The sequence below is a fragment of the Podarcis muralis genome, chromosome 3 (assembly GCF_964188315.1).
Source record: "Podarcis muralis chromosome 3, rPodMur119.hap1.1, whole genome shotgun sequence".
NCBI lineage: Eukaryota > Metazoa > Chordata > Lepidosauria > Squamata > Lacertidae > Podarcis > Podarcis muralis.
In genome coordinates, this window is record NC_135657.1 from 16,374,756 (window position 1) to 16,399,464 (window position 24,709).

General features: G+C 42.4%; 1 protein-coding gene across 3 annotated transcripts in view; it reads right to left on the reverse strand.

Moving 5' to 3' along the window:
• The window catches only part of ATL2 (atlastin GTPase 2), a 29,709-nt gene extending 5,260 nt beyond the window's left edge, over positions 1 to 24,449 (reverse strand). For all 3 annotated transcript variants that reach the window (XM_028724994.2, XM_028724992.2, XM_028724993.2), the window contains exons 1-10: positions 24,322 to 24,449; positions 9,867 to 10,126; positions 7,770 to 7,904; positions 6,974 to 7,078; positions 5,733 to 5,783; positions 3,875 to 3,931; positions 3,211 to 3,303; positions 2,852 to 2,990; positions 1,472 to 1,599; positions 526 to 582 (exon numbers count right to left, since the gene is read on the reverse strand). In XM_028724994.2, the coding sequence (XP_028580827.2) occupies positions 526 to 582; positions 1,472 to 1,599; positions 2,852 to 2,990; positions 3,211 to 3,303; positions 3,875 to 3,931; positions 5,733 to 5,783; positions 6,974 to 7,078; positions 7,770 to 7,904; positions 9,867 to 10,126; positions 24,322 to 24,391 (1,095 nt within the window). In that variant the 5' untranslated portion in view covers positions 24,392 to 24,449. The remainder of the gene's footprint in view (positions 1 to 525; positions 583 to 1,471; positions 1,600 to 2,851; positions 2,991 to 3,210; positions 3,304 to 3,874; positions 3,932 to 5,732; positions 5,784 to 6,973; positions 7,079 to 7,769; positions 7,905 to 9,866; positions 10,127 to 24,321) is intronic.
• Positions 24,450 to 24,709: the final 260 nt, after the last annotated feature.

Sequence of the window (24,709 nt, forward strand, 5' to 3'; positions counted from 1 at the left end):
TGACATTTAACCTTTGTATGCATAAAGCTTCCATTTCAGCATCTAGGTGGGAAACCTCTGACCCATGGGCCAAACTTGGCTTGCCAGGCCTCCCTCATACATAACATTGGGTGTGGGGCAGGCAAGGGTGGGGCTTCAAATGAACAATTGGGAGTTTAAAGTGGGCTCCCAGTTATTTCTTCGCTGGAGCAGGGCATGCCCCCATCTGAGGCAGAAATGTACTGATCTGGGATTTCAATCCCCAGATCTTGAAATGTCTCCATTAACATAGTATAAGGACACAAAAAGAAACTGCAGGATCCGGCCGATGGCTTATCTAGTCCAGCATCCTGTTCTCTCAGTCGCCAACCAGAGGCCTATGGGAAGCCTGCAAGCAGGACTTGAGCACAACAGCACTGTCCCCTCCTGCAGTTTCCAGCAGATTTTATTCACAAGCATACAGCCTCTGACCAGCAGCTGGGCTGATTTGTATCAAACACTCTTGGCGTCAGATACCTTTAGAGACGGAAGTGTACAAAACTTTACCTGAAGCATTGACTTAGGGTGAGGCAGCTCCTCTCCTTGATAGATTTTAATATAAGCCTAAAAACAAAGCAAGGTTTTACTGTCTCATTTCAATCAACTGAAAAAGCAGATTTTAAACACAACGCCCGAAATTCAAGTTCAATTAAATAATATAATTTACTGGATTAAGGTGGTCTATCATGTCCACCAATATTAAATGTTATACTTTTTAGCAATGTTAAAGATTGGATTCACTGAACAACCACCATGCTGTAGGGAAGCATAACCATAATTAAAGGTGGTTTTCCTAGGATCATTTTGTTGGGTGTGCTTTTTGGAAGCGCTCTGCACCAATAGATGGGTGCAGCAACACAGTTCAAGGACAAGTAGACTCCATGCTGCCCCATCTATGCCAACTTTGGGTGATGACAAATCAGATGCGGTTGCCTACTCTTTGATACAAAACACTGCAACCACCAGCCAGAGCAGGAGACTACTACTTCAAGAACAGGAGTTTGCAGATTAAGGTCCTGGATGGTATACCTGCATCACTCCAGGGGCAACTGGAAACCACTTTGCATCATAAAGCGCAAAACAGCCTAATGAGATATGGGGCAACCTGGGGTGAGTGAAGTTGCCCATATAGCAAAGGGTTGGTTTATGTACATCAATATGTTGGAAGAGCCAGGAAAGGAAACAACATTGAAAGTCTCGACTGAAAATTGGGGCCATATAGCTGCAGAAAGCTTCTTTTCTCTTGCAAGAGCATAGCTAACAGAACAGAAAAAATAACTAAGCTTTATGACCAAAAAACAGCCATGCCTTTGATTATGCTGGCCATAATGTGCACACTACTGCATTTCAGTGAGTCTCTGTCACTTAACAGGGCTTTGGCCTACAAGCTGAAGGGCTTACGATAGGTTCGCTATTTTAAAGAACTGATCAATGAGCACAAGTATTTGCCTACCTTGAAATATTGCACAAGATCTCTACATGTCACCTTCGAGCCACTGATCTCTTTCTCTACCAGGTTTTCAGGAGCAAGCAGCAATGGAACCAGATTCCGAAGCTCACTCTTAAAGTCGTCATCAATGTCTAGTGGAATCAGTCACAGAAAAGGAGTTGCAATTTTGCCGCAATTAACAAGACGCTCCTTCTCTCCAGAGTCAGTGGCGGCTTAACATGATGTGAAACATCCCAACTCAATAATTGGATATCCAAAAGGAAAGAAAAACCTTCAAACCTTAGCCAATGCTGAAGGTTGTTTCATTAAAAGATTGCCAGTCCTTTATAACAAGGCTATCCAAAAACCAGAGCAGCAACAGAAGCACTGTCATCGATTTGTGTTCTTGAATCAGAAACACAAGATAAGCAAGATCTTTATTGTCCCAGTTTATTTCTAAAATGCTGTGAATGTTAGATCTAACAAGTACTCACATAAAAAAATTCAGTCGCCTAATATATGCCCTGGCTGATGGCTACTTTGCTGGGCGCTCTATTCCAAGCACAGAAGAAGTGAGCAAAAACTTATCAGTGAAATATAAACATTGCTTCAGGTGTGTGTAGGAGTTTCTATTTATGCCCATCCGAAAGAATATAAATAAAAATACAGCATTAAAAATATGCAATGATAGGCAGCTGCTGTTTTTCAAGTACAGTGGTACCTCGGGTTACATACGCTTCAGGTTACAGACTCTGCTAACCCAGAAATAGTGCTTCAGGTTAAGAACTTTGCTTCAGGATGAGAACAGAAATTGTGCTCCGGCGGCATGGCAGCAGCAGGAGGCCCCATTAGCTAAAGTGGTGCTTCAGGTTAAGAACAGTTTCAGGTTAAGTACGGACCTCCGGAACGAATTAAGTACTTAACCCGAGGTACCACTGTATGTCCAGATTCTGTTGAAGCTCCACCCCACCCCCCCGCCAAGCTAGCATGCCTATACAGTTCTAGTATAGTAAGTTTCTCAAAACAAAAGCCCAGTTCAGATGTAATGGGAAACCATGTTGGCAACAGTCTGGCTTTGTTTCCCCTACTCCACTTTCATTACTGTGCATGTTTCAATCAAACATCCCATTCACTGTTCTCAGCAGTGTATAAAATACGTTTCAAACATATACACTAGTGCCCCCCCAACACCCATCAACTGAATATTTGACTACAGCATTCAAACAGAATTTATACTAACATCTCCTTCTCCAATAAGCATATTACTCTATGTATCAGAGCTCATCCGTACTAAATTTTAGAATTATGTGCACTTCATCTACCTCCTTCAGTGCATTTGCACTTGAATACAGATTCAAATCAGTAATCTATTAAAGCCAGGAATACAAATGAAAAACCTCATACCGTTTAGCCTCCCATCAAAGCTTGGGTTTGTTGCGACTTTAAGACCAGGATGTGGCAATAGGAAACAGCCAAGATTACTGAAACATGAGTGAATGTGCTTCCTTACGTTCTGCAGCTCTTCGTGCTGGTGCACCTTAACCTACAAGCAAAACACATTCTTCACAACACAATCTTATCAGAGATGTTATACATCCTTCTGGCTCCACAGTTTAGTATTACTTTTATTACAGAGAATATTAAAGCTGACCTAATCCAAAACAATTGCTTTTAGGTTCTATGTAGTGCAGCTCTCATGAACCAAGTTCTCGTTTGTTTAGGAACATGGTCTTACTAACGATTTACTGCAGGTCATAGCTTACCTGTAACCGTTTTTCTAGAAATTGTTTTCCTCCAACTAAGCCATATGGATGTTCATAAGGATAGCTCCAGTCTCTAATTAAGAACATTAGTGTCTATATGAGAGAGACAAAAGTAACCGTTAACTGTTGCCCTGGCCAACAGAAGAACATGCATAACTAGAAATACTCAGAAGCTGAACAAGTAGGATTTTAATCTCCAAAACATAAGTAGCCTGAAAATGCCACCATGGAAGCCATAGTTTAACCTCGGCCTTTCCATAAAAATTATACACCAACTGCTTTGCCATGTGCACAAGGTTTGGTCACAAAAATACGGCTTTTGGCTACCATCAACAAGCCTGTTAAGGCCAATAGCTTTATAGCAGACTGAGCCAATACTATATGAACTTTGACAGGAACCTTTACCCATTATGGCTTAGGCAACTTACACATAATCACCATGAAACACGTGATGGAGCCCAGGGAAAATATGGCTGTCCTGATCTACACGTACTATCAATGTGTAAAGTTAGGGACTATGTAACTGCCTTAAATGTTTTGCTGAAGTTGGTATATGCTATAACTAATGCTTCCTGGATTCTACTGTAATGTGTGAAACTGCCCTAAGATGTTAAATATACGTACAAAAATTAATTAACTATGACCAATATAATCATGCTATTACCTGAAATGGCTTTTGATAAATTTCTTCCATAGCTAGCCTTCCGTACTCTGTAAACAACTATAAAAGAAAGCCATTAAGCATGCATCGATAGTACAGAAACAAACAGTACTGCAACACATGCTCAGACAGACACTAAAGTAGCCCAATACTGGATTTCAAGTCATTATTCATCATTGTTAGGTGCTTGCACTGACCAAGCTTTTAATACAAAGGAAAGCCATATACAGTCATACCTTGGTTCTCGAACGGAATCCGTTGCAGAAGTCCATTTGACTTTTGAAAATATTTGAAAACCAAAGCTGTGGAAGCCACGTTGGACATTCGGCTTCCAAAAAACGTTTGCAAACCAGAACACTCACTTCTGGGTTTGCAGCGTTCGGGAGCCAAAACGTTCAAGTCGCAAGGCGTTTGAGAACCACAGTACGACAGTATTCCAATCCATTAATAAGGCCTGCGGTACTAAACAACTTTTTGCCTACTTCTACTGTCTTGTGACTCAACAGTAGTCCTCTGTTTAATAGGAGCCAACCTACTTTTGCCAATTGTGGCAATAAAATGGCTACTATAAATACATAATACTATACAATATTGCTGCTTTGTAAAAAGAAAAGGAAAAACTACTGCATTAGCCATTTGGGGTCACAATGTTCAGTATGTCTGGGAACACCTCCCTTTAAAGCTGATAACTGAAAAATAAATCGACTAGCTTGTACCATAGGCAGCTCTAAAAATTGTGCTCCAATTTGAATATTTACCAATTCTTTAATTTTATCTTCTAGCGGTATGTACCAGCAGTGCCCACCTCCCCATATTATCTATGTCAAGGTTACTTTTGACCCATGCTGTCTGACTTCAAAACTATCTCAAAACCAGAAAGATCATATTTTAGTGGCAAGATCCCGATGCTTCCATTACTCTTCCACCAAGCAGCTCTACCAACCAAATAATTTCATTCTTCAAACCTAGCATCCTTCTGTTGAATCATCATAGTATTTTCCAATAGGGGCCCAAATTTAGCAGAGCCAATTTGGACGAAAATTCCATAACTGCTTAGAACTCCATAGAATCCAAGTATTATTTTATTTTTTTACAATCAGTATACTTAAAAAAAAAAAGGGGGGGACGCGGGTGGCGCTGTGGGTAAAAGCCTCAGCGCCTAGGGCTTGCTGATCAAAAGGTCGGCGGTTCGAATCCCCGCAGCGGGGTGCGCTCCCGTTGTTCGGTCCCAGCGCCTGCCAACCTAGCAGTTCGAAAGCACCCCCGGGTGCAAGTAGATAAATAGGGACCGCTTACTGGCGGGAAGGTAAACGGCGTTTCTGTGTGCTGCGCTGGCTCGCCAGATGCAGCTTTGTCACGCTGGCCACGTGACCCGGATAGTGTCTCCGGACAGCGCTGGCCCACGGCCTCTTAAGTGAGATGGGCGCACAACCCTAGAGTCTGTCAAGACTGGCCCGTACAGGCAGGGGTACCTTTACCTTTACCTTTTTATACTTAAAAAAAAGAAGAAGACTAATATCTCAGAAGTAAAGGGCGGGGAGCCCATCGCAATGTAATGGCCATGACCTTAAGCATTCTGTGCCATGTCCTATGTGCACATCAGGTCTTTTAACATCCCATCACTCTTCCTACTTCTAGTAGCAGTTACATTCCAAAACAGCACTCCTTGAGATCAGCTACTGAAGTAAGTTTGCCAGATTCTGCTTACATGAATATTTCCCCCCCAAGAATTCTGACCTGTCCTATGAACAGGTCAACACACAACTCAACACTCAACTCAACAAATCAACACTAATTATAATCCATGTTCTACAGTCATGTTCCTTAGTGGGAGATCGTCATTGCTTATGGACATATTTACCTGCAAATGCTGAAGATCATCTTCTTGAATGTTCTGTGATAAATTGTACACCTAGAAAACACGTTATTAGTTTTTTTACATTTTTGCAACAGATTTTATACATTTTCCTATTAAAAAATAAACCAGCACTGAGTGAGTTACTACCCAAACTAACAATCAGGGATGGGGTCACACTGTCCTAAATCCTAGTCAGAATGCTTCACATCAGAAGTAAAAAGGGAGTTTTTAAAGCAAAGCAAACACTAGCACGATCACGTCAACTTTCTCAAGTTCGCTCGTGTCAAAAGTTAATAAATGCTAACCTGTGATGGCCACAGAAATAAGGAATCAAAACCAATGGGATTTGGGTGGTTAACTAAGCAGACAGAGCCCTGTTGCTAGGTATTATGTGGTGGGGCATACATCAGATGCCAGAGCTCTTCAAAACACTCCCCAGCTTAGCAATGGTGAGCCTTCCTTCTCATTTTAGTGAGTGCTAAGGCACTTCCCTGCTCCTTTGTCCAGCAAATATATGATTCTGTTTAAAACATAAAATCGTAAAACAGAACCAGTACCGAATCAAATTAATTCTCTAAAATCGTTTGGCAAAACTAAAACTATTTTCAATAGGCATTGAAATACCAAAATTGTCAATGTCTGCCCTCATAGGAACAGTTTTCCAAAATACTGGTGACACTGTTCTAGAAACCTTACTGAGGGTTCACAGTCACTAATCAGATCTAAGACTGTTTAGCTTTAAGCAAAGCTGCTGTGTCATATGGCTTCAGACTGTGCATTTTGAAGCTGTAGCCTGAGGATATTTAGAGGCTACCATCACTTTGAAAAACATATATCCTTAGCAGTGTTCGAAACTCCCATTGTTCTAGGAGCATTTTGCGACGGGGAACTTCATTAGCGCAAGCAGTTTCTGAGCTCTGGGTGTAGTACTGCGCCTAAGATTTCAGATTAAAACTGCAGAGTGGAAGGAAAAGAAGACCTTTTTCTACCTCCCCATTTCCAGCTACTCCGAAGACTGGAGAAGAGACTCTCTTAATAATATTAGGTGGGTGGACAGGGAAAGGACTACTAAACCATGTGAAAAATGAACTTAATATTTTAGCTGTGGTTCATTCATTTTCAGCTTTGTGTTCTTGTTATTAAAAAAGCATGCCTAGACATTCCATTGTGGCGCCCATAACCTAGGCTTAAGGTGCCATTTAGCTCCTAGCTTTCATATCTCAGTTTTAAACACTGGTCCTTACCTGGACCGAACTTGTCATGGTGCTCAAAGCAAATACAGTTGCACAGTCTTTGATAGTTGATTGGCTATCAAAGGCACCTTGGGTATCCATTAGCAATACTGCAACCTAGAGGATTGTTGCCATTAAGAAGAAGCAGCAAAATTAGTAAACAGGCAGTTCTGACATCTCTAAGCTAAAAACTTAAGCTATCCCAGCTGTCTTCTATTAAGCCATCTCAATTACCTCAAATTGGCTGTCATAAGATATATTCCACCAGCCAGAGACTGCTTTATTGGCAGCCTAAGGACTTGCCATGTAACCCAGCCACCTTTCACTCTGTTGCACTTTGGTTTTTTTATGCAACATGTTTATGCACTAGATTGAACCAGGATCCTAACTAGATTCTACATACGTCCCTACTTTCGGGGGGGGGGGGGGGCTATTGCACACACTGTTCAAGTCATAAACAGGTAAGCTTTAAGATTATCTTATCAGCTTCATGCAAATGACATTCAGTAACGAGTTGTCTGTGTATCTTGTTTCAACTTTACAAAATGGCAGCATTTTTTTCCAAAGTGGCAGGAAATAAGATATGCAGAAAACATGGTAAAAGTATAAGCTAATATTATATATAATATTAAGCTAATATTATTTATTTCATGACGTTTATATGCCATTTGATCACAAACGAAACAAAAAACCAACCCCTCAAAGTGGTTTACAAAAAAATATTCAACTCTTGAGGAGAGCGCTAAGGTTCGTCAGAGTCACACCCAATGTACTTCAGACAGTAAACATCTGCCAGCTATTTAAATACCTTTGTCCCATCAGGCTTGGGAATTACGAACACTTCACTCCAAATCTGAATTCCAGTTGTTTCTCTCTCACACCCTCCTCTCCATGTAAACCCGGTCAAAGGCTCTTGGCTTCCACCTATCCAAGCTGATGATTCCTGTAACAGGAGTCACATACTCATTCAGTGTGTTAAGAGGTTCTAGGTAATCTTACATTAGAACATTTAAAATAACTAGTCAGGGGGATATCTTATTTCAATCAAAAAATGAATGTTTCAGTTTTGCGGAGTTTTCAATACTAATCAGAAGTTAAAGTAACTGCTCTCAAAGAACACAATTCTTGGTTTCCCCCCCATATTACTTCAAGGACAGTACAAGCTTTCTACATTTATAGAACCCGTAAAGAAAGATCCTGCTGAGTTAAGATACCCCGTAATCTTATTTGCATTTCTATTCATATTATGTTCCCATAAAATCTTGCAACGGTGTTCCATTTCTTTGGCTTTTGTCAGCACTTGCAGAGCAGATTGTTAAAGTATTCTGCCCTACCCTTTAATATATCTACGCTTTAATATAACCAGGGAACCAACTTCACAATGCATAAGGCAATATTCAATGTTAGTTACCGTATTTTTCGCCCTATAGGACGCACTTTTTCCCCTCCAAAAATGAAGGGGAAATGTGTGTGCGTCCTATGGGGCGAATGCAGGCTTTCCCGGGCTTCCTGCAGCTCTGCGCCACCCTCCGGATCCCGGCGCGAAGCCACGCGGGGCTCCGGAGGGTGGCACAGAGCTGCCTGCGCTCCAGGGCTTCCTGCAGCTCTGCGCCACCCTCCGGATCCCTGCGCAAAGCCGTGCGGGGCTCCAGAGGGTAGCGCAGAGCTGCCTGCATTCTGAAGCCTGGTGCGCGCTGAAGAGCGCGCCCGGGCTTCGCGCACCTCTCCGCAAGCCTGGGGAGACCGGCGCTGCTCCCTAGGCTTGCGGATAGCAGGCTGTTCTGTGGGCTGGGGTCGAGGGAAGCTCGGGCTTCCCCCGCGCCTGCCCCGTGCCTGGGGGGGAAATAATTTTTTTTTCTTTATCCCCCCCCCCCAAAAAAATTAGGTGCGTCCTATGGAGCGGTGCGTCCTATGGGGCAAAAAATATGGTATACACAAAATAACCCATTTAAATCAATGGATTTAAGTAATACCTATTGATTTCTATAGGCCTACACACGAGTATGGCTTGAGTCACTATCACGAATAATGTTAACTGTGCAAGAATCAGCATGCTGTTTTTTATACAAACCCATCCATTTCAGCTCTATCAATTAGTAAAGGCTTGCATATATACACACACACACACACACACACCCTTTTAAACAAGATGCAGGAAATTCCAAAGTGGCTCTCTGTACAAGTGCGGCCACACTGAAGAAGTCTAACCTAGCAGCATGTATTCCTAAGCAACTCTCCCATCATGTCTTTGATGAGCTCATAGCAATCTAAGAGGTCATGGTTAGTACTAGTGTTCTTTCCAGAACTGTTGCCTGACTCTCTCAGCTGCAGAGATGCCTAGACTAGAACATCAAGAGACGCAAGTAGTGGCCCTCTATCACTGAGCTCTTCCCTGCTCATAAAGGAACTGCTTGGTCATCCATGTTTATACCCAATGCTCCCTTAGCATAGCAAAGTGTTTCAACTCACAGAAGGCAAGGCAACTGATTTTTGCCATTTTCCTCCATATTTTAGTGTTTTCAGTGGCCCTGGGATCTACAGTAGATCAGACAAAATTAGCTAATAATCCTGCAGGTGTGGTTGTGTTTTCCACTGCTGCAAAGTAATCACTGGACATAGGCCATATTCTGCATGTTATTCTTTGAATAACCACGTACACCAAACTAATTTATACCAAAATAATTATGCCTTTTACTTCCAAAGTCAATATCAGATCACTCTGTCGAAGCCACAAGAGTTTAAGAACAAACTGGGGTTTTAAAGGTTTTATTTAGGAATGCATTACAATGAACCGTAAGAAGCAAATACCTTAACATTTCCAGTTAAAGAGTAGGACGTAAATGTTTTCAATAAAACAGACTTGCATTCAAACTAGTTTAAAGCTGGTGTGCTTTAAGCTACTCACCTTGTTGTACATATACCTAAGCATAAAGTCCAAGAGAAAAGATTTGCCTTTACGGAATGCACCAGCTACAGAAACAACTACTATATTGAGATCTCTTATGTGCTCCTGAAGCAAAATTCTCTCCAATGCTGACTCATCCAGTTCGAAGTTATGATCGTCTTCATGAGCAAGAACAATTTGTATTGGGCATGGCTTCTCTGGAACCACCTCTTCATCAGTATCCAAAAGGGCGTTCTCTTCTGCGTCCACAAAGTTTTCCCCTAGGAAATAATTTTTTTAACATTAGATACGTTCTGTTTCCAAATTCTGTTAGAACAATTCTGTTCATCTATACATTAAGTGAAATGGAACGTAGGTTTCTTATCACTAGGAATGACAACTTGGTAAGTCATCTCAGAACAGCTGCCCCTTCAGCAAAATTACCTTTTCCCTCCCGCTTACCACAGCAAGTCTAGAAAATATATTTTCAACCTGGGAAGCAACTTTACAGGTTCTGTTTACCAAGTAAGCTCACATGCATTTTAATTCTGTGTTAAGCCCCAAAACTAAGCAAACCACAATACAGAACACCTGATAGTCTCGTCGTCAATATTAAAGAAAACTATATAGTAGTTCTCCATCTAGCTGAATTACATCAGTAGCTTTCAAACTTTTCAGACCTGGGACCCACTTTTACCCTAAACACACCTTTAGGAATCCACTTCTTAAATTTCTTACCATATATTTGAAAGGTAGTAGTTCTGTTGTGCTCCATCTTGGGTCAGACTGAGACCCAATTTACCAGTTGAAGAACCAATGAACTAAATGGAATGCAACAGAACCTTCTGTTTCAAAGCCAGAACCACAAACCTGCTCTCATTGATGGCCAACTTTCCCCTTCCTGCCACGGAACATTCAGAAAGCATGCCTCTTCCTTCTAGCCCTGTGTCAACTTACAGTAGAAGGACAAAACTCATTGTAGTGTCCTGGTTTTATCCCACTGTGCCTGTGAATGTATTAAAGTTCTCTCTGTGCAGTTTTAGAAAAGGAATTATTTTATTCTGAACGGTGCAAATTCCTAATTTTTTTTTTCTGGGTTCTTGTTCTCTTCTAAACATAGTGGCTATTTGTGCCAGTGTTAGAAATTCAGATAAATAAACTAGGCGCCAAATGGCTCCTTAAATCAGGGTTGCAGGCACCAAAATGGAATGTCTAGTTGCCATTTTTGGGCAAGACGGCTCTGAAGTCTTACTTTTCAAATGATGGAATGCCAAATATTAGTGAGAAATAGTTGCCACATGCTCAAGTTCTGCAACACTGTAGCACAGCTGAATTGAAGTTAGCAAACAGTTTTAACCTGACTGACTTCCCTAATTCCTGAATTGTGCTGAATTAAGGCTTTGTGTGCAAGATACATGTTGACACTTGCATAACCTACAAAGTCCAACACTTCAGATTTAAACAGAAATGCATGCATAAAGTTTTCTGTGAAGGAGAAATACAGAACAGCATTTGTTAAGAAAATGTCTAAAATCAATCTATAGAACCACAATGAACTATTGTTGGATATGGCACCATTCCATTCATTTGGGCACATACCAAATGTTTACTCAAACCTTCACCCCACAAAGGAAGCAATTCAGATTACATATTAAAATTAGAAGAGTATTTGGGCAAGATCCAATGTCATGCCAGCAGACACAATATGATTTCCATGTCTTCTACGCCTCACCACCCACAGAGGGTCACCCAATGTTCTAGAGCAGGGGTCTGCAACCTTTAAGACAAAAAGAGCCACTTGGACCCGTTTCTGAAGAACAAAAACCTGGGAGCCGCAAAACTCGTCATTATAAAAATAACTTTTTTGTCACTTTTTTATTATTTCTTTGTTTGACCCCTCAGAATTACTCCTCCTCATAGAAATAAACGTTAAATTAACAAGTTACCTTTTTTGTGTGTGTGTGTGTTCTTCACTCCCCTTCAAAACAGTGACCAGCGTACATGCCCCCTTTCAATGCAGTGACCAGCGTACATGCCCCTTACAATGTAGCAGGCAGGCGGGCGGGAAGGTGACGTTGGGACGGTGCGTGACTAACGCACGCACCGCCCCCATGCGACGTCACAGCCAGTACAACGCCCGCCACAGTGGGGAGTGTCGGGGCGCACAATGCGCCTCCTCCCCTCGCTAGTATCCGCCCCGGAGCCGCGGCAAAGGTGTAAAAGAGCCACATGCGGCTCCGGAGCCGCGGGTTGCAGACCCCTGTTCTAGAGCAAATTTTGGGTGAGCATTAAGGGAAGAGGGGAAGGGTAAATCCTGTTTGCCAAAGCAAAACACCACATTTGGTTAGCACCATTTGTATACAAGACAGCTCTCAGAAGAGGAAGTCAACACTTATCTGAATGTTGCATTAGCAGATGTTAGAGGTGAATGATATCCATTCACCTCCAAGAAGACCCACTGAAATCAATGGGCTCAAGTCCATTTATTTCAATATGTCTACAGTGTGGCTTAGTTGGACATTGCTCTGTGTTTAAGGACCTCAAGGGAGTTTGCTGAACTAAACATGAAGAATTCACCTTTCAAACTTCACAACAACTGACTTTGGATTGCCTGAGATGAGTCAGGGGTTTAGTCATGCAGCTTGTATACTGTTTCCTCCACTTGAAGAATTGGGGGTTGGGGGTTGGGGGGGGTGTTACACACCACATACAAATCATGGTCTTTTTTTTTTTTTCCTCTGTCAGCTGAAATGGATTGAGGGTCTACTAATCTCTTGCACAATAGATTTTCAGTATGAAACCTAATTCTGCTATTACTATGCAATTTTTTCAAGAAAATTTTAACTGTTTAAATGGAAACATTTTTAGAAAAACAATTAGAACACTACCTTGGAAGATGTGTTTTATTGGCGGCTGCCTTCCTGACAAACCGACAAGGAATACACTACATTCCACAGCCTGTAGTTCTGTGCCAATGGCTATTAATGGATCTCAACTACAACTGAATTCAGCAGTTCTCTGGCACCAACAGTTTGATGTTACCATGGGCATTTTTAGGTGACCTGCTTCTGATAATTATTCATTTATGCTGCAGAAAAATATTTAGAATTTTCATCAGCATCCCCTTCCTCCCACTTTTAAGGTCCAATTATAACCAGTGCTGTATTATTGATCTCTATAAGATGAAAAAATCCTTCTGATAAAGATCCAAATTTAGCAACAAAACTCTTCAAGTAACCAAAAAATGTATCTGAAATAGGAAACCATGTCTTATCTACCCACGTTTTTACTTTAACTAGATACATATGAGTAGTCACCAAATTGCAGCTTTTATCGCAGTAGTGCAAGCATTATTCACACTATCTTTTGGACTCTGCTTCCCTGCAGATTTCTTACAAACTGAAAACTAAGTAGTTGTTCCACAAGTCTGATTAGAAACTGCTTTGATTAGGAACCCCCTATGTATCAGGTCACAGGTCTCAGAACAGCACAGCTAGTAAGTTCAATAGACAATGTTCCTAGCAATGGAGATGAAACACCAAAAAAAATTCAAAGTAGTGAGTTGAAAGGGCCACAGTTTCTATAGCTTAGGGAGTGCTACTCTTATAATAAGTGTTTTTAAACATGTCAGAGGTATCCCAATAGAATTCTTTAAATGGTCACACTGATATGCTATTATCAGAAGCTTTATCTATATGCACTTAGCATCTTCCCCACCAATTTTCTCAGCGGCACAAATAAGTGATCTCCCTCTTATTGGATCTGTATTAATTTTCAGGTTGCCAAATTTAAGCAGCCCTGCTGCATGGATCATGGACCACTTCTGACACACTTTCAAACACACCTTAAGTATCTTCATCTTTATCCTACTACTTTTTGGCCACAGTCCAACAGGAGAGCAACACCGGATCCCTTTCCCCTACCTGGATCCAGTTGCATGCTAGAAAATATGTACATTACAGAATAGTTGAAATATGGCACTGCTAGTACCTTTAAAATAAATCATTTCTTAGCCCAAGGATACCGAAGACTCAATATTATTCTTCCAAGACAGCATCCCACAACTATCCCACTGGCTAACCAGTCATGTCCTCCTGCCATTCTCTAAACGCTAGTCCACAACTTAAACACTAATGAGTCACTTCCCAACACTGTACTAGACCAACAGAAGAAAGTCCTACTTCTAGTTGTTACTGGACCTGTCAGTGTATTAGACAGAACTGAACAAATCATGAAACATTTTAAGCAACCTGAGACCTTCAGCAGGACGTAGCACAATTTAACAGCAAATCAGAATGATATTGGAACACAGTCTCAGCTATTCAAGTGGGATGAAGTGCTGTTTACGTAAGAAGATACCCTGACCTAAAAGCCTGTATATTCTGGCCAATTTAAATATGCCATTGCTACACACTTTCTCAGAGCAGCCAGGAGTCTTTATGACTAACCGTCAGAGTTAGACAGGTTGGACAAAACTGTCACAGAAATGGTTCTGAAACAGTTGAAGACACAGAAATATTTCACCGTTTCATGACTTTTGCTAGGAGGCATTATCCCATTCTTCCCCCACTTTTGATAGTATTTAACAGTAAAAAAGAATATTTGACAGGATAGATTAGATCCATTTCAACTGCTCGTATATCTGCAGTGACAGTGGAAACAGTTAATATTTCAGAGTTTGTTCTTTAGCCAGTGGTTGTATAATTGTTTATTAATGTTGGTTATTTAAAAATTATTTTTTGGTATTATATATTTTATCCATATGGAAAGTTGCCTAGAGGCATCTTTCTGTGTTAAACAACACACACATTTAATAAATGCAATCTAATCATATTACTGGGGCCATTTTATTTATTAGACTATTTGTATCCCAGTCAACACCCTAGGATCTGTCAGCGGGACAGATTTAAAAATCAATAAAATGACAGAGTTTTAGTTTAGCACACATATGCCAGGAAAAAAATGCAATAAAAACAAAATATCAACAATAGTAAGTAACAGTGGTGCTAATAACCAAAGCCTTGAACAACCAGGTTTTCACCTGGCATCTGAATGCCAGTAATGTGGGTACTAACACAATTTCCAAAGGGGGACCTTCTAGCAAGTGTGCCACCACTGAAAAGTTCCCTTTGATCTCTAGACAAGACGCCACCGGATAAGACGATAAAATTTGCACCACCAAGTAGTACTTGTGGAGTATGTGTGTTTAAGCAGAGTGTGTGTGCTCAGAGAAAGAACGCAAATAGTCAGCAGATAATAGAAAATGTAATATTTACATTAAACATGGATCATTTTTATTTTATAATGTTAAAAGTATGGAGCTGCTGTTTCATTTAATTTGAAGAATATTTGCTTGAGCCATATGAGGAAAGTAGATAAAGAACAATCAGTTAAAAAATAAAACTTCATCTGGTCTAGTAACTGACTTTAACTTGATGGAACTAAGCCACATGTTATCTTGGTGAGATCTGCAGCTTCCAAGAACAGGCATAGTTGCAACATGAGCTTGAGCTAGGCAAACGCTATCTGGCACAAGCAGCCATGGTTAAGCATAAAACCAGGGGCACATCCAAACTCTAAACCTGCATTTTCAAAGCAAGTGCTACCCTCTTAAACTATGCCCAAGACAGCTCTACTGACCAATACCATCTCTATCTTGTCTGGGTTAAGTTTAAATTTGTTTGCTTGCATCAAGTCCATCACTGTGACTCATAACCTGTGAAATTAACACACCAATTTTAAAGCTGCTTCTGTTTTTAAAAAGTGAAAAAAAATGTCATGAATTGGCCTTACTGGATGTAACGACAGACAAGTCCTGTATCTCATTCTAATCATCTACTGAATCCAGCTCTGTGGTCTTGTACTCTTCTACTCTGCATAACAAAGGGTGCTGGATTATGCTCCTTGGCAGTATAAAAGTTGAGTTGCAAATATATATTTTAAGTGTTATACATGTATATTTCCCACCTCAAGAATACCCAAGTTACAGAATGGGAAATGTTACCCTGACCAGGGGCAAGATAAATTGCTTTGGGACTACATCATGCCTACAGGCTCTCAGTTGGTCATCCCTAGATTAGATATTACAGCCAAGATCAAAAGTTCATATGTTACTATAGCAAGAATGCCCTAGCTAATGTTTCCTCAGAAAATGTCTGGCTTATATAACAAGGATCAATTGACAGTTACTGACCAGCTTTTCATAGCAGCTGAAAAACAAGAGCATGGACTTGATCTACTACTACAGGTCACAGAATATGGAACTCAGTATGTTGCATGAACAACAGAAGTCTCTTTACATCTTTAAGTAAGAACACAATCAAGCTTATTTATAATCACCAAAATTCATAAGCCTGCAATTTGGGTCAAGCAAAGAAACAGAACCTGGTCAGGTCTGATTACTGCACCCCTTGAACATACAAGTTGGTTGGCTGATGTTGGGCAGTACTATTTAAACAGTTGTGACTATTTAAGTACTTGGGCATTTTTAGTAGCTTTTTAAAAATAAGTCTGGAAAGAATTTAATGTATTCCTTCCAATTTGTAGCCTCTGGTATGGAATATTCAAAGTTTAGGCTCAAGATTTCTCAAATATCCCAATGATTGGACAACTGGAAGTATTATGTTGCTGTGTAATTACATTACCCAAACCCAGCATGTGTATAAATCTTTATGGAAATGGTGCTGTATCCTAAAGCTTCAAATACAAATGCCAGTTCTTGCCATTTTTCCTCTTTCTGGAAAGCTTACTGGAAGCAGTGGTGAGCACAAGTGGATAGAATGCATGGCATTTCTTTTCTTCTTCTTCATTTTTTATTGGTTTTTTTCTATATTACATCACAATGCAAATATACCAAAGCCATCCCCACATATATTTATCATTTAAATCATCAATCAAACGTAATATTCTTTTGTCCTTCCTTCCGCCCCCACTCGATTTCCTCTACATTCTGAGATTACATTCATCTTTGCATTCTACAATCTTCTCAAATCTTCTATGTACTCTTATTATCCTTCCTTACTAATTTACCTTCCCTCAGATACTTTACATTTTAATCTAGGCATATTAGCATAATTTTTTGAGCAATATTTTCCCATATATTCATCAAAACATTTCCACTCCTTTTCGACTGATTTCTTATAATAGCTGCTAATTTTGCCAAAGCTAAGTATTCATTTAATTTACAAATCCATTCCTCCCTTGAGGGTAGAGTTTGTGACTTCCATTTAGCAGCAATCACTACTCTAGCTGCTGTACTTGCATGGCATTTCTAGTTTGCTGACCTAGTGAACTGACCCTAACTTGTTTTTCAACGTGTTGTCTTCCCGTGTTTATTATCAGACACTAGAAACATGCCTAAATGGCAGGAATGCACACCAAATTCAAAATGGTACCCAAACTAGCTTATAACAGGTTTCTGATAAACATCCTTCATATGTGACACAACAGCATTAGTCAGCCTTTTAAAAACACTTCAGCAGTTCAGTAAGCCAAAGCCCCAAAAGCTCACCTGAGGAGTTCAAAAGATTGCCAAGCTGACACTCTATCAGACTACGCTGGGTAGGAAATTATAGGGCAGCAGTGACACTTCAGCAAATGCCCTAGGATCTTGATCCTCCCATGTGATGTATTATGCTGGAGGGAGCAGGTGATCTATGCAAGAAAGGCTTAAAGGCAGTACTTTGAAATAGGCCTGGAAGCACAATGGCAACATGTACAGCTCCTTAATGTCAGGAGCCCTGTCACTGCATTTTGGATAATTAACTTCTGGGCAAAGGCAGGCACACATAACTTGCATCGCAGTAATTTTATATTAATGCAACCCAGTTTCACCCAATGGCTACATCAGGCATCCCCAAACTCGGCCCTCCAGCTGTTTTGGGACTACAACTCCCATCATCCCTAGCAAACAGGACCAGTGGTCAGGGATGATGGGAATAATAGTCCCAAAACAGCTGGAGGGCCGAGTTTGGGGATGCCTGGGCTACATCTATCATTCCCAGAAAAAAGCTACAGCAGACACACCAAGCTAAGCAGAAATAAGGCACTCCCTGCTGTATACCAAGCAGTAGATCTAGGTCCAGACTTATCTATAGGTTGCTGCACATAAGAAGAGCTCTGCTGGAGCATTAAGTAAGGCTTAATCAGATTCTCCCGTGGCGGGGTTAGGGTTAGGGTTAGGGGTTAGGGCGGGGTGCTCGGTCCCAGCGCCTGCCAACCTAGCAGTTCGAAAGCACCCCCGGGTGCAAGTAGATAAATAGGGACCGCTTACTAGCGGGCAGGGGTACCTTTACCTTTACCTTTTAATCAGATTCTCATTTCATTTATTGATTTGAAACTGTTCTTAACCTGAAGCACCACTTTAGCTAATGGGGCCTCCTGCTGCTGCCGTGCTGCCAGAGCCCGATTTCTGTTCTTATCCTGAAGCAAAGTTCTTAACCTGAGGCACTATTTCTGGGTTAGCAGAGTGTGTAACCTGAAGCGCATGTAACCTGAAGCGTATGTAACCCGAGGTACCACTGTATATGTATTGTTCATAAAGAAAATTTATAGTGTTTTGTTACACGTTGCTTGCATATAATTAAATAAAAATTAATGGAAAACTTTTTTTTTTAAAGGAATGGGTGGAAAAGAAGACCCCTGCTGCATCAGACCAGAGGTCCATCTAGTCCAGCATCCTGTTCTCACAGTGGCGATTCAAAAGCCTACAAGGCGGCCACAATCAGGGCCCAGGTAAAACGGCACTCTCTCCACTCTTTCCACCAACTGGCATTCGGAGGCATACTGTCTCCAACAGTGTTAGTAGAACCTGGCCATCACAGCTAGCAGCCACTGATACACCATGAATTTGTCTGTAGAGGCAACTCCCGTTTTGCATGCATTAAAAGAATGCGTGACCATGCACGCTCGCATCACCGCGACTGGAAGTGACTGGAAAAGGAGACACTGTGGGCTTACACGTGCTCTGGCAAAGTGCATGGGGGACAGGAACGCACTCCCCGTGCAAAACAGTTGTTGCCTGTACTGGTGACTGTGTATGAAGAGAGCCTATTCCCTGAATCTCTGGGAGATGACCTACACCAGTAACTGCTGGTTCTGCTGGACCTCTCAATGGTTGCTAATGCTGCCTGTGGCATTATTCTGGATAGCCTGGCCAGGATAGGGTAGGGACATGACTTTGTGATTGTCCTTGATGGGAAGGAGTGATGAGGTGAGTGGTACTGGGACTGAAGATGGCCACTGTCATTTGAAGTATCTTCAGGTTCTATTTTGCCTCTCATGCTGTTAAGATCAGCATGAAAACTGGTTATCCAGAGATCAGTGGTAAAGTAACACTAGTAGCACTAGTGTGTCCATAGCCATCAAAGAGAAAGGCTGAGTCCAGGTGCATTCCCAAACTTCAAGGGTAGTGCAGCCTCATCCAAAACCAGACTGTAACCTAAACTATGATTAGCTTTCCTACTGACAAAAGCACTAAATCATAGTTTAGCAGATTCAGCGGGATCAAGTGAAATGTCGAAACTAATATGTTCCATCTTTTCCCTGCTGATATTTACTTTTAATTTCAAAGAATCTCAGTTTAGAATTACATGCAAAGCAAGAATCTTGCTTTAAAGCAATGGTTAGGTAAACAAGACAGCTTCATAACCCATGTTTCAATGTCTGCTCATTTAGCAACTACTGATTGTTTAAAACCAGGATTGTTGATTCACATGCAATGCTAAGCCAAGTTTTTTTTGAGACTGAATGTACCTTTGGAAAGTAGTCCTCATCCTGGCCACATTAGAGGAGAGGTGTGTGTATGTGTGCACACGTGTGTATGCTTGACACTCCATGGGAATTTACTGAAGCTTGTCCATTTAGCACAGAGATGGGAAGCCTTTTTCAGCCCAAGTGTCATGCTTTCTTTGGGATAACCTTCCAAGGGCTACATACAAGCAGTGGGCAGGACTAGGACAAGTGAGTACAGCAATTGATGTGCTTTTTTTCTTTGCACTAAGATAAGGAACTCTAGATCAGGAATGGCCAACATGGTGCATTCCAGATGTTTTGAACTACAACTCCCATTATCCCTGCTGGCTGGAGCTGTTCTAGATGCTGCTGGACTACAGCACCCACAATCCGTGACCACTGGCCATGCCACAAGGCGGAGTCCAACAACATCCACAGAATCACAGATTCCCTATCCCTGCTTGTTATATTCCCTTCACACAAAAGTCAGGTTTCTACATATCTCTCCATCCAGCATTATAAATCAAAGGCACAGTCAAGTCACACAAAAGCACCTGAAGGCATAACGAAAGGCCAAATAGAGAGGCCTTAGGCTGTATTTGGCTCCTGTGCCTAAGGTTCCCAACACCTCATATAACACTAAACCAGTGATATCTAATGTGATGCCCTCCAGAATCTAGATGCTTTGGACCACAACTTCCATCATCCCTGATCACCAGCCATGTTGGCTGGGGCTGATGCAAGACATCTGATAGACATAAGACTGGAGAAGCCTGACTTTAGAGTTATATATGAACCAGACAAGCAACTGGATTATCTGTCAATTACTATTCCCATTGCTAGAAGATGTATCTGTAAGCAAGTTAATGAGTAGAATTCAAGTCATGCTATAAAAATGTTCCACCTGCACAAGCTTATCAGTTTGCCAGGTAGCATGAGCCTCCTCTCCCTCAGTCCTGGGGGGCTCTCTCAACCAACCTAGAGCCAATTTGGGGGGACAGTGGGCTGGGAAAGTCCTGCTGCGCAAGCAGAAGTCCTTGCGCAGGGCTTTCGCTGATAGGGTTTATTAGGCGACTCCTGCCCTACAAGGGGAGGGGAGAGAGAAAAGAATTTACAAGTCTACCAGTACATGGTAGCAAAGAGTTACAGCTAAAAGTTTAGCAGTGAAGAGTTAACCGACATTTGTACCCCTCATGCAAAGGTTCCGTAACACACAGCTGACACCTGCTGGTACACCCTCATCATAAGTTGTTAGTTTGCCAACACTTGAGATTAGGTCATTAGAGAGAAGTAAATGCATTCACATCTTGTGTAAGACCCCAACCCATATGGCTCAATTACAAGCACTGTGAATGCAAGATTTCTGATGCCCTTCGTTTCAGAAGCACCCTTTAACAAGCCACCCAAATAACTCTGAATGACTTCAAGCAGCAGCTTTTGATAATATAAGGAACTAATTCCAGAAAAAAACCAATAAATTGCAGGTTCTTCAGACTGGAGCTTTAGAAAGCAAGTTTGATGCTTTTTACTGCTGTAAACAAGGAAGAAGTTTTTGTTTCATTTTTAATTAAAAACTAGGTGATATGCTCACAGATGAAGGTTAGAACTTTATGTGTATGGGTGTTACAGGAAGTCACAACTGTAGTGCAGATATACCACTTAGGAACTAGTTTAAAATTAAATTTAATAGAAACTAATGGACACAAAAGTTAGTTTAAAATTCTATCTCAAAACATTTTCGCTTTTAATTGTGACATGATGAACCCATTAAGTACTCCATCCAGCAACTTTAAGCAAGATTGCTAGAGGTATACAGCACTAGACATTTTGCCTGGTGACAACACTAGTATGTTGGGATAAGGTGTTAGAATGCTAGGTACCCAAGATGAACAAATATGTAGTACAGTATGTGCCTATACATGTTTTACCAGGGAACCAACACGTTTTCACTAAATTTGCAATAAACCTCCATTCAGTGTCATCTGGCACATGCAGAAGCAGCAGGAGGAAATAAAGGGTTAGCTTTACACTTGAAACTTTAAAGCTACACACATTTCTCACCACTTCCACATGCCTCTAAAGTACTGAGCCAGTCAAGTGACAATGGCCCCCTCATTTTGGATGTGCCAGAAAACTTTGCCATTGGAAGAGGTTTCACTTCATGCCCTTCCATGATGTGATTGCCAAACAGATTCCTGGCCTCAAGTGTGGAATTCAATTTATTCAGAAGCATTTCTACTGAGTTCCAGAGATGCTTACTCATGTAAGCTCTCCATAAGTCTACAGTCACACCTTACTTACCCTTCCAAGCCCTTGAATTTGCTTTTTTACCTGTGTGGCACTAGTTACAGAATGCACACACATACCTGTAGCTCTGAATATGTTCATACACTAAGACTTCCAAAGGCTTTATTTTGGGTAAACTGCACACACTTTTAGAAAAGTTTGTAAGAAAAAAAACTTTTCCAGAAAAGGGGTTGATTAATTCAGTTTCATGCTTAGCTTTAAGTGTTAAAATAAGCCAGCTACTATAGATGCCACCAATTATTTAACAGATTTGTTTCCATTAGCTTTCTAACAGAACAGAATTTCCCCTGAAGAGAGACTTTATTTAAATATTTCTAAGTTACACACATAATGGTGTCAAAGCACTATCATTTGCCAGGTTTATTTATGGAAAGAAGTGGAACAAGCATTATACAAGCAAATCCCCCTAGTGGTTTGGCAACAAACCTGCATACAAGTTTATCACATGATGTACACAAAAGCAAGACTTCTTGGGCATTTGCCAATTTGGACCACATTAGAGGGGAAAATAAGGTCTCTGGTTATCAGTTTGATTTCATATTTCTCCCCCTGCCCCACACAACTTTTCAGATGCACCAAAGACATGCAAATGCTAGTTTGGGCAAGTTGCATGAACTAGCTGTATACAACAGCATAACTGAGATTCTTTTCGATGGTAGGAAAAGCAGGAGTGAAAGAAAAGAAATTACTTTTGTTAAGAAGTAGGTCACAGTATACAAGCTGTGAACATTGCAATCAGACATTTCTCCATGCAACACTGCATCCAAAACTACCAATCACAGCTCCCAAGTACCAGCCAGAAACAGATCTCCCCATTCACAATCATGAAGTTAGTACCTTACACCTGTGAAGCTCTGCTACAGTACCTTTCCTCCTAACACTAGCAACTGAAAATCTCCAGTATGCCATATTTTGCATATAGAACTTAACATTTGATATACCTTAGCTCTACAGTCTAACACTGTTGTGATCTACACATTTCCCCATATCACTTAAGTAGACATTGAAAAAAGTCTAACATCATACCTCAAAAGACTGAGTTATGTGATCCACATAACCAAACTATTCACCTATTCAACCTTGAAGTCATGAAGGAGGGGCACAGATAATAGCTGAGCATATGTTCTGAATGTAGAACCTGCAAGATTCAAACCTGACATTTCCAGGTAGAGCTGAGAGAGACTCATGTTTTGGAAGTCTTATGCTCTGGAGCATAGCTGCCAGTAAGTGTAGACCAGGAGTGGGCAGAATATAAACTGAAGTGAATAACAGGAGATCAGCAAGAATTCCAGCTCCCAGTTGTTTATATTCTCTCCTTCTCTAAATCAGGCAGCCAAGCTGAATAAAGCTTGGGAGGAAAACCAAGAGCAAATATTTGTGCATCTGAACTGTGAGCTCAGTTCTAGTTCTGAAAACAAATCCCTGGACTGAGCATGAATCAAGTATGCTCATTAACTCTGGGAGCAGGCTGACCCCACCACCTCCGCTATTTTGTCCTTGGCTCCATATGGTGGATCTCAGGAGTCCAGTAAAGCAGCAGCAGCAGCAGCAGCTCCACAAAAAACCCTGAAGTCTGGTGAAGACAACACGGAGCTCAAAGGTTCAGGGGTCTGACTTGGTATAAGACACCTTCTTATGAGCAAATCCTCCACTTCGCTCCAGAAGCACCCGGGAAGGAGGCCACAAACTCCCATTCCCCGCAGACCAGCTAGCCTCTACCACGTGGGGCACTGGCTCTTTCCACCCGGCTCTGTACACCCGCCAGAGCTTGCAACACAACATGCCTCCGAGGCACTGCTGTGTGTGTGTGTCTTAAGACACAGACACACACACATTCTCTCTTCTCTAAGGGGGTGGGGGAGAAGAGTCGGGCCTGTCGTAGCGATTCCTAATCCACTAGATCCTACAGATCTTTCCCCTCCACGCACCAGCCACGCTGTGTCACCCGCCTCCTCCCTGGCCCGCCTAATAGACCCACGGACTCCCCTTCCTCAGCACCTGCAGGCGCAGCCCCGCCAGCAGATGCCAACGCCCTCCTGGGGGCAAGGCGGCTGCCCAACCACCCACCGACTTCCCCCGAGGAGCAGGAGGCCTGACGGCACCCACCCCGCTTCCCCCAGACCAGCACAGACCGTGCCGCGGCCTGGCCGGAGCCGGGGAGCGGGGAAAGGCCGAGGGACGCTCCCGTCGCGCTGCCGTCGGCGCTCTGTTCCCCCCCCCGCCCCTCGGCTCGTCCTCCCGCCACGCTGCCCCCCTGTGAGGGAAGCCAGTCCCGCCCGCAGCCGTTACGGGAGGGAGAGAGAGAGAGAGACACCGGGGGACGGGGAGGCAGCGGGGGAGCTCTAGGCCCCGGGCCCCCGCCCAGAGCGGCGAGGCTCCGCGCTCTTCCCTCTCCCGTCGCCGCGCCTTCCAGACCCCAGACAGGCGCCCGGTTTACCTGCCAAGTCCGGCTGTAGCCGGGGCAGCGCTACTCGCTGCCCGAACCGAGCCGCGTCCCCTTCCGCCATCTTGTCCAGGTTTAAAATTAACTCCCCGTGACGTCAAACGCCGCCGCGAGCCCTTTATCGGCGCCCGCGCCGAGCCCGCCGAGGTGGTCCTAGCGCCGGCATGATCTGCCCGCGCGCGCGGCGTGCTCTCCCTCCTGCTTCTCTGTCTTCCCCTCCCCCTCCCCCCGTCAACCGACAAGGCGCCTGCGCGTTCGTTCCGACCGTTTCCCGCTCACCTCGGCTCTTCTGCTGGCTGTCGCCGCCGTAGGCAAAACGACGCCTCCCGGGTCCTAAAGCCGGTGCTCATACATCCCGCGCTGAAAAGTCGGTAGGCTACGG